The following is a 10,525-nucleotide window of genomic DNA, read 5'->3' on the forward strand; positions in this document are numbered from 1 at the left end:
CTGCCCACCATCCCTTACTTTCTCTGATTCATCGACCTCACCCCCCGGGCCGCTTGTTGCGATGGACATTGGCACTTCAAGATTATCAGTTTACCCTCTCCTATCGAAAAGGTGTAACCAATTTGGTCGCTGATAGTCTCTCTCGCGCCGATTTCCAAGTTGTCCAATTTCTACCCGCGACGTCTGACCTTCCACTACCACTACCACAACTTGCTACACTTCAGCAACACGACCCTGCCATCCGAGAGATAAAGTTGCGCTCCCTCCAACCATTTCCCTCACAACAACGGTTCATGCTCCACGATAACTTGGTGTCCTTCATTCAGGCGCATCACGAGCCGCGTCTCTACATCCCTCATGCCCTACAACAGACGTATCTCCAATTTTATCACGACCACCCATTGTCGGGTCATCTGGGTTTCCACAAGGTTCTTGAAAAATTACGTCTCAAGTATTATTGGCCCAACATGCGACACTCTGTCTCTACCTACATCAACCAATGTGCTTTGTGTCAACACATCAAACCCGCGAGCAGGCCCGCCGGAACACTCCAACCCATCACCGTCACATCGCCTTTCGAGCTCGTCAAATGGGATTTCATGGGACCTTTTCCCAAAACCCCTAGTGGTGACAAGTATATCCTGGTCATAATAGAATACCTCACCAGATGGGTTGAAACTGTTGCCATCCCTAACGTCACTACGCCAACAATCGCATCTCAACTTTTGCATAAGGTAATTTTTCAACATGGTTGCCCTGTCCAACTCTTATCTAATCAGGGCCACCAGTTCCATGGGGACGTCCTCAATGCGGTTGCAACTCAACTAGGTGTCCAGCAGGTGTTTACATCCCCGTACCATCCGCAAACAAAGGGCCTCACCGAACGCCTCAACAAGACCCTCAAGCAGGAGATTGTCGCTTACATTGATCCAGGCCACAAAACCTAGGATCAAATCTTGCCTTTCGTCACCCACGCCTACAATACATCTGTTCAAGCGTCAACACAAATCAGCCCTTTTCGAGCACTCTATGGGCGTGACCCTCGGCTCCCACCAAAACCATCCATTGACGTCCATTCCAAACCTACCAACATGGATGGTTCCACTTGGGGGCTCTATCTCCAACAACTGCTACCTCTCCTTCGATAGCAAGCTCTCGAAACCTGTTACCGGCCGGCAAGGAGTCCAAAATACGGAATTAATTAGATGGTTGTAAATGAGCATAGTGTGGACGGACGGACTGGAAACGGTATGCCGTTCCAGATCCGGACGGATCCCGAATAGGTGCGAGAGACACCGTTTTGTAATACGGGCCGGAAACCTATTTAAAGGCCCGGACCCCATTGTAATGACAGCGGATAATTAATAGAGCTTATGATGTTTGTATTTTTGTCTTGATTTCCGTTCTGTAATTACTGTTATATCTTACGCGTGTAATTAACCAGAGCAATCTAATCGTGTAACCTACGTAAATCGGTGTAATCGTTGAATCTTAATCCTATGCCGTAATCACCTTTGGTGAAGTGTCTCCGTGACACCTTGTGTTAGGCCTTGTCCGGCTAAGAGAATAACACAGTTTTGGCGACCACGATTCCTGCTTTCTCGCAGCGAACGACGGTAATGGATGACTAGACCAACGCACGACTTGGGTACAGACCGAGCTCGACGCCTCGCCGAACGGCAAAGACGGCGTGAGACTTTCCAGCAAGCAGCGCAGGAAATTCGCTCGGATCGTTCGTTCTCCAACGAGATCCGGAGAGTCGCGGAGGAATCTCTCCGGTTACGGCAAACTCGCGACCAGGACGACGGAAGCAGTCTAAGTAGTCTCCGGGAAACCGAACGACTCCTGGAGGCGCTGGCAAGCGGAGAAAACGAGGCAGAAGCCTTTTCAGCCTACGAATCGGATTCCGAAGGGGGATACAGCGTGCACACGAACTACCGGAGCAGCAACGATACCCCCGGCGGCCCGGAAGACGACGGGTCGGATAACGTGCCGACTCCAGAACCGGAACCGCTCAACCAGGGCTATCCGGAACCGCAAACGGAAGCCGTCAACCCACCAACACCGGAAGTGGAACAAGCAAAGCCACCAACACCAACGAAAGGGCCGGCAAAGGTACCGGAAGAAGAGCCGGAAAAAGAACCGGAAGAAGGACCGGCAAAAGAACCGGAAGTGGAACCGGAGAAAGAACCGGAAAAATATCAACAAACGCCACTAAACCGCGGCTTAATATTGGACGACGACATGCCGTTCCAATACTCAAAGTACCGCGATGATCCGGATGCGGAAGCACATGTGGATGACTTCGAGCAGACATGGGAAGCAAATCACACGTCCCAGCGAATGACACCGGAGGAAGAAGAACGCTCGAAGATAGCGGAATTCGGAGTCACGTTGGAGGGACCAGCGACACGATGGCGGCGGTCGAAGGACCCGGCGACCATCACAACATTTGCAGAATTAAAAGCAAAATTCTTGCATTTTTTCCACAAGGAGGTCGACCAGACGACAATGGTGGGGCTGTTTTATACGATCCGGCAGGAGGCAGGGGAAAGCATTCCCCAATTCGTCATCCGTTTCCAACGAATGCATAGCCAGCTTGCCCGTGCACCCCCGGAGGAGGAATTACGGACGATATTTTTAAACGCACTCCGGGAACCGTTACGCACGGTGTGTACGGTGATTGACTTTCGAGGATGCACCATCGATCAGGTCATTGATCGGGTCAGAGAAATGGAAAAGACAAGCTCATGGCTTACGCTGGGAACACTGCAACGGGCGTTACCCACCGAGGAAGATCTCCGGTTCCGGCAGGCAATTCAATGCACAATCTGCTTGAATGCCGGACACTCGGCAGTAGAGTGCACCATGCGCACTCAGTGTGTGATTTGTCAATCCAAGAGTCATACAACGGACCGGTGCGAGTACAACCTGTTAAATCGACAAGCACCACCCGTCCGACGGATCGAGCCAAGAAGCAGCCGAGACGAAGATGACGATCGTTGGCAAAGAGGGAACCGGTACCCACCGGCACAAGATGTCCGGTACGGAGACAGGCAAGAGAATGATGGCCGGTACGGGAATCGGCGTGATAACTACGACCGGTATGAGCGATCGGACCGTTATCGGGAGCCCAACAGGCGACACGAGCAATACGATAGAGACCATTCCCCTGGTTACCGAAGGCACCAGGAGGACTACGACCGATGTTACGATCCACCACGGCCGGACTACCGAAATAAACATAAGAATAATAAGAAACGTAACTTCAAGAAAGGTGGTCACCCTAGGGACCCGGAACATGGAATCCCAAGGAGCCAACCGGCACAGAACGCACCACTCGCTACGGGACCAACTCCGGCTACCAACAATGCTGAATCCAGCAATACCCGTAAAGAGTACTGCTACTACTGCAGGCAGGAAGGCCACTACAGTAACCAGTGCCCGGTAAAGAGCTACGAGAGGTCCCGGATCCGGGGAGAGAAAGAACGAGAACCAGTTACGGTCAACCTCAGTGATGAGGAACCGTTACTGGAAGGAGACCAGACCGGAAGCAGTCAAACGGAGATGCCGGAGCCAGAGAGACAAACGGAGCAGCCGGAGTCAGCGAAACAAATGGAGCAGCAGCAGCCAGCAGAGCAGCCGGAGCAACCTCAGTCACAACCGCAATCACAGCAGCAGCAGCAAGCACAGCCGCAACAACCACAACCGAAAGAACAAGCGGAAATTCTTGAACCAAGTATTTTGGACAATTTGGGTGAACAATGAAGGGGCCGAGAAGGGTTCGACGTACAAGGTACTGTCCCACGGGCATGCCATGTGTTACCGGCCGGCAAGGAGTCCAAAATACGGAATTAATTAGATGGTTGTAAATGAGCATAGTGTGGACGGACGGACTGGAAACGGTATGCCGTTCCAGATCCGGACGGATCCCGAATAGGTGCGAGAGACACCGTTTTGTAATACGGGCCGGAAACCTATTTAAAGGCCCGGACCCCATTGTAATGACAGCGGATAATTAATAGAGCTTATGATGTTTGTATTTCTGTCTTGATTTCCGTTCTGTAATTACTGTTATATCTTACGCGTGTAATTAACCAGAGCAATCTAATCGTGTAACCTACGTAAATCGGTGTAATCGTTGAATCTTAATCCTATGCCGTAATCACCTTTGGTGAAGTGTCTCCGTGACACCTTGTGTTAGGCCTTGTCCGGCTAAGAGAATAACAAAACCTACAAGTCGCACAACAACGCCAAAAGCGACACTACGACGTGGGTCGAATTACCCCAACTTATGATGATGGAACCAAAGTCCTTATTTACTTCCCGGTCCGACGGCGCAGTCTTAGCGAATCACTCATGCACTGATGGATCGGCCCATTCACCGCGGTTCATGCAATCAAATCCACGACTTACTTGCTCTGATGCGATTCCAATGGTCGCTTCACCTCCGCCCATGTTGCCCGCATCAAGCCCTATGCTACCCCAAGCCCATCTTCTAGCACTAGTCCTTTCCCCATATCGTAAAAATCCTTGTTTCTCTCAGGGGGGAAATGTGGTGTCCCTTGGATGCAAGTGCATGCCTTCACGTTGGGTCTACATGTGTTCCTTTGTGCCCCTTTTAGCATACCCTTGTTAGGACGCATGTAGCTAAGTAGAGCCAACCCAAATGGGTACCTTTGTACGACTATAAATTGAATAGGAAGTAAGAAGCTAAGCAAGCTGGTTTTGGATTCCATTTATGTGCATTTCACAATATATTTATATATATATATATATATATATATATATATCCACACCCCATATCCCAAAGCCAAGGTCTAGTAACTTGCTAATGGAACTAACGCATTGATACTATGCCCAAAGGAATCTTATAGGTTAGGATCATTGTGCACATTATGACAAATCAAATGGTAAGCGACCATTCATATTGAAGAGATCCATGGATTAGAGTTATGTCGCAAGAATGGAAGTAAGAGTGCAAGATGTTATCACTTAGAGGTCATCCATTAGTTAATGGGAGCCTACTCTAACATTAACCCCCACTAATGTAGCTTTATGTATGCATAAACAAAAGTGTGCAAATGATAGGTTTTATTTCATCATATAGTTCAATTAGTTGTACTAGATTTTTCTTAGATATTCTTTTTCCATTTTATGAGAGATTATGTATCATTTTGTACATGTGTGTGGCTCTCCTAAACCTGGTTTAGGTTATGTTGGAATGTTCTATATACTGTTATATATAGCTATTTTTGGAAAGTCATTTTGGTTTTGCTTGTCCTTTTAAAGTTATAGCATTACACCGAATCGCATGGGGAAGAAGTTACATGGAGATGCTCAGGGATTCAAAAGAGGAGTATTCCTTGAAATGGCCATTGTTCAAAGCTTCATGTTAGTATGGGCAATGTGGAACATGTCTAAAATTTAAAAATCCATTCCAAGGATTGACGCCAAGGTATCCCATGTTTTTTCATAGGCCCATGGAAATGAAGATGTGGTTTACTGTTTATGTAAGCACCCCATCACAACATATGTAATATTACATACTTTGAGGTGCATGCTTGAGATACTTGTGCTTCAAGCATGTAAATGTAATATTACTTTGAAGCACATGTCTTAGATTATGGCATATTATTGCACAAATGATTCGGGTATCACACCACTACTTTCAAGTGGATTTGGCCTCACAACCTCCAGTATTATATAGTGTTATTTCGGAACACATGTGTTAGGTTATGTCATACTCCTTTGAAGCCATTTCTTAAGAGTCATCATCATGGTTTCGAATGGTTATGGCACAAATGATTCAAACATCAAACAACCATTCAATTTATTCCATAGTTTGTACATTCATTAGCTAAATTTCTGTTATCTAAATGCAGTCACAAATATACAAGCATTTTCAAAATTAGTTTGTTTAGCTTATGGCCGCTACTTACATTTACTCCTGAACTCCTAAACGAAAAGACAGATTTTAAAACTTAGAATTTCTTAAGAACATCATTTAAAAGAGTGCCCTTAATTTGAAGGTAGAAACCTCGATTGTCGGGTATTTCCACAATTTGCACGGGTTCTTAACTTCAATCCTTTCTCATTTCTTAACACCCATGCTTTGCCATTGAACTTGGGTTTGAACCATGCCAACTAGTTAGCATAAAATGGTTCAATCACAATCACCATTACATGGGGTCGAAGTTGGGTTGAACCATGCCAATTAGTTAGCTTAAAATGATTCGATGATCACAATCACCATTATATGTGGTCGAAGCTGTGTTGCTACATATACCAATGTAGTGAGCTTAAATTGATTCAATCGCAAACATCCGATAAAAATGGACCAAATCCCTCAACAAGTTCAAGGAAAAATAGGGTCATGTGTTCGAATTTGAAATAGGGTATCCCCGATAAAATGGACCAAATCCCTCGACAAGAAGGAACAATAGGGTCATGTGTTCGAATTTGAAATAGGGTACCAGATAAAATGGACCAAATGCCTCAACAAGAGGGAACAATAGGGTCATGTGTTCGAATTTGAAAATAGGTTCCGAATCGTGTGTGTGTGGGGGTATTCAACATCGATTATTAAGCAAATTAAACTAAGAGAGATTCTAATACATCACATTATAATTTTATAAAAGAAAAACAAAACATGAGGTTTTCCACCACAAACCATCCACCAAAAAAGCAAGGAGAAAGAAAATACATGGGAGGAGGGGCTATGAAGAAATAATATAAGAGTGAGTTTACAGATCAAAGGCATTCTTGCCGGTGAATTTGACGGCGATCGGGTTCACATTCTTACCGATGGAGCGTAAGTTTTGTCCGACTCCCTTGCGGCCGGCATTGACCTTCTCGGGGTACACTCCGTCCTTGGGGTGAAGGTATTGGACTTCGCCATTGGGGAAGACACGGTAGAATTGGTAGTTGATCTTGAATTTCGAGCGGAGCCTATTGCCGAGGGCAAGGCATTGCTCCTTGCGAGCAAGCTTGAGGAGGTTGGGGCCCGACCTCATGATGGCCGCGCCTCCGGTCGGCATCTCGAAGATCTGCTCCTTGGGGGATTCCCACGTGATCACGTAGAATTCCTCGACTTGCGCCTTGCGGAGGAGGCCCCCCGTGCTACCCCCGAAGATGGGAGAGGGAGTGTTGGGCTTGAGCTCGGGCGGGGTGAAGCCCGCGGGAGCCGGGGGGGCTTCGGGAGCCGGAGGAGCCGATGCATCGGAGGAGAGGACAACAAGGCGGCGAGAAGCCGGGGTGCATGGCATGGCTATGGAGGAGGATGAGGCGGCCGCGGAGAGCTTCATGTGGCCTGTCCCCATTAGGGTTGAGGAGGATTGGGCCAATGAGAGGGAGGAGTAAGGAGTGGTGGTAAGAGAAGCCATGGGTGCACCACAAAATTTTGCTGATTTTGATGGCTTTCTTGCTAGCTTGCTTCCTTTAGATCTCTTACAATGAAGAAGAAGAAAGAAGAAGAAGAAGAAGAAGAAAGAGTAGGATGAAGAGAATGATCAATAGAGTTCACTCAAAAAGAAGAAGAGATAAGGCCACAACCAATGATATCTCTCCCTTCACATTATCATTATTATTAGATGATCCTTTATGCCATTCTTGTCCACTCAAAACCTCCCTTACCTCCTAACAATCGGCAACGGTTCGGTTAGTTTTGGTTTGAACCATCGAACCGAACCGCAAAACCTTGGCTTAATAGTTTTAACGGTTCGGTTCAGGTTCAAGTTTTTTTAACTGTCTGGTTTGGGGATGAACGGTTCGGTTTGAACTACGGTTTAAATGGTTCGATGGATTAGGGTTGCCAAATGATTTTTTTTTAAATAACCTTTTCGTTTTTAAGCCTAGTCCTCACATTTTAAGAAAAATCTTTAAAATTTTGAAAAATTAAAATTTGTAATAATGAAAATTGAAATTTTGAATTTTGACCGAAAGTGAAAACCAAAACCGAACCACGAAACCGCGGTTTTAACGGTTTAATGGTTTGGATTCTTTGTAATGAATCGGTTTAAATGGTTTCTGGTTGGTTTGGTTTGGTTCAAGTTTCAAAATTTTAAAACGGTTTGGTTTTGACACTCTCCAACCAAACCGTTGCTGATTGTTACTTACCTCTCTCTCTCTCTCCTCCTTATAACCTCACCTTTCTTACTAAGAAGAAGACACACATCCATAAGAAAACTTTGTGTAGTACTTAACCTCCAATGAGTCACTATTGGCCTCTTTCTCTCTCTATGGATACTAGAAAACACTTCTAATCCAATCGCTAACCCCCGACTATTCCTAAACCACTTGCCCTAGTTTCCTTGACAACGTTAGGACCTGACATAACTAGCAGTGAATAGCTACTTTGCTACATTCTATCAAGGGCCATCTCGATGAATAGTTTATGTCTAGCCAACCTTAATAAGAAATAAAAAAGAACGGGAGTACATAGTAGTATATGGCATCATGGCCAAAGTTTTAGCATCACACCTTCATGATGCCTGCTTTCAACAACATTTTACATGACACCTTTTCAATTCAAAGAAATGGCACCCCACCCCCTAAGGTCGCATGTTTATATTAGGATGATTACACTAACATAGAGTCGCATCCATCTCTTGTTAAACTTAGTGGACCTTTCGTATAGTTTAAACTATTTTACTTTGTGCATGTGAAAGGAAACTCAACCTATTAGTGAATTTCTTTCCACATTCAAACTCCTAAGTTGTTCTTTCTTAACGTGGCTCTGTGTGAATCAAATCTCAACCTAGTCTTATGCATGTACACGGTTGGTTCTTGGTGTTTCCAAATTTGGCCTTTGCTAGTCAATCAACATTTCTTTTGATGCATAAAGTAGTGTGGAAACACAACAAACATATAAGAATTCAGAAGAAGTATTACACCTTTTGTCAAATTTTGTTCAAAAAGCTAGTCCAAAATGAACGAGGACAACTTTTCCCCTCTGTTCACAGACTCCTCTCATGGATCGTTATGGAAATATCATCACCCATGGTCCTTGCCCTGACCATTTGTTTTATATAATACTTTCTAATTTTACATTTTTGTAGCCCTCCGATGCTTTTCTTAATATTAATGAAGGAAATCTTTTTGAGAAAAAAAAATGAATGAGGACAACATATTCCCAAACACTACAATGCTAATTTGGACTTTCTTTACTTACTTGAACATGAACATGAAGCTAGTCTCTTATCTGTTTACAGTATATGTAGATATGCACAAGCCTTGCCAAGAGAAGTTTCTTTGGTAACCAATCAAGTTTCTTTTTCATGCAAGACATTATCAGAGCTTGTGAGAAAACATGATATATAGTCCAAAAGTTAGCAAATGAACTTCTTTATGTTATTCACAATTCATAATGGACAAGTTACAAATTTCAAGTAGCTTTTTAATGAAGAAGGGTAGTTTTTTCTAGAAGGATGTCTAGAAAATCATTTTACCACATCTAAATTTGTGGGCATTGGGAACTATTACGTACCAAATTTCTCACTATCTCAAGATCTTTATCTTAAAGGCAAGTTTGAAACACACTAAACCTAGATGCTTTTTTAACATTGTTTTTCTAGGCTCAAGCTATGGATTATGGCCCCCATCCCAAGAATCACTCAAAACACCATGATTAAAATGGTTCCTCTCTAACTTTTGGTATGTTAGACATGCCACCACTGTCCCTCATTATGGCTTATCTCTCCCCATTAAAAGAGTGCATTGGTGACCGTTTTCACAACTCCGTGGACTACACTATGTATGTACATTGTATACCAAGACAAACTAATAATTAGAGCACATCCATGAACATTGGCACCATATCAAAATTTCTTAATTAGAGCATTTGTAGAATGTTAAGTATTTTGCACTCAAGGATATTAGGCTTATTTTCTTGAAGGAGATGGAGACACTCATATTTAGGGATGTCTCACATCCCATTTTAAACGACCACTATAACTTACCGAACAGAAGAATAATATCAAAGACCGAAACCTAACTTCATTCTTCTATTTTCCATATTGTTTTATAGTAGTAGACAACATTAAAAAAAACCATATGCTTTGCCATATCCTACCATGTATTGGAAGATAATGTAGACAAAAGTAACATCTTATGGGAGTACTAAAGCCTTCTTACAAATAACATTGTTCACCTTTTATATACATGTGTGAGAGAAGTATCTTCCGATGAAGATACTCCTAAGAGGATATTCTTTCAACATCAAGATTGTTTCTACTTAGGAATATCCTTTTTCATTAGACATTGGATTCTAAGTGTACGGTATGGTCGAATGAGGAGCATCCTTGTTCGATATCATGTTGGTCTCATTTCAGAATATCTCTTGTCAAGATGCTCTATGAATTCAAGCGAAGAAGTTGTGTTAACACATGCACACAAAATGATAAAACGTATTATTTCTTCTAATGCCACTTCCATTTACTCACTCGCCCTTCATCGAGTGTAGAGGAGATAAACCACACATGCAAACATCTGATAGAAGGCCTTGTGTCTCCTTTTACGCCACTTC

The 10,525-nt window shown here is 44.0% G+C and overlaps 1 protein-coding gene across 1 annotated transcript; it reads right to left on the reverse strand.

Annotated features, from left to right (window-relative positions):
- Positions 1 to 6,600: 6,600 nt before the first annotated feature.
- LOC147861080 (photosystem I reaction center subunit II, chloroplastic-like) lies at positions 6,601 to 7,440 on the reverse strand. The gene has a single exon (XM_087323840.1). The coding sequence runs from the start codon at positions 7,383 to 7,385 to the stop codon at positions 6,747 to 6,749; it is 639 nt and encodes a 212-aa protein (XP_087179966.1). The 5' UTR covers positions 7,386 to 7,440; the 3' UTR covers positions 6,601 to 6,746.
- Positions 7,441 to 10,525: the final 3,085 nt, after the last annotated feature.

This window comes from Azolla caroliniana, unplaced genomic scaffold (genome assembly GCF_043228905.1).
Source record: "Azolla caroliniana isolate FFs.n. ecotype wild unplaced genomic scaffold, voAzoCaro1.0.p SCAF_8, whole genome shotgun sequence".
Taxonomy (NCBI): Eukaryota; Viridiplantae; Streptophyta; class Polypodiopsida; order Salviniales; family Salviniaceae; genus Azolla; species Azolla caroliniana.

What these genes read in the sequence shown, in the direction of transcription:
- LOC147861080 (XM_087323840.1), bottom strand. Translation starts at nt 7,385, where the DNA reads ATGGCTTCTCTTACCACCACTCCTTACTCCTCCCTCTCATTGGCCCAA.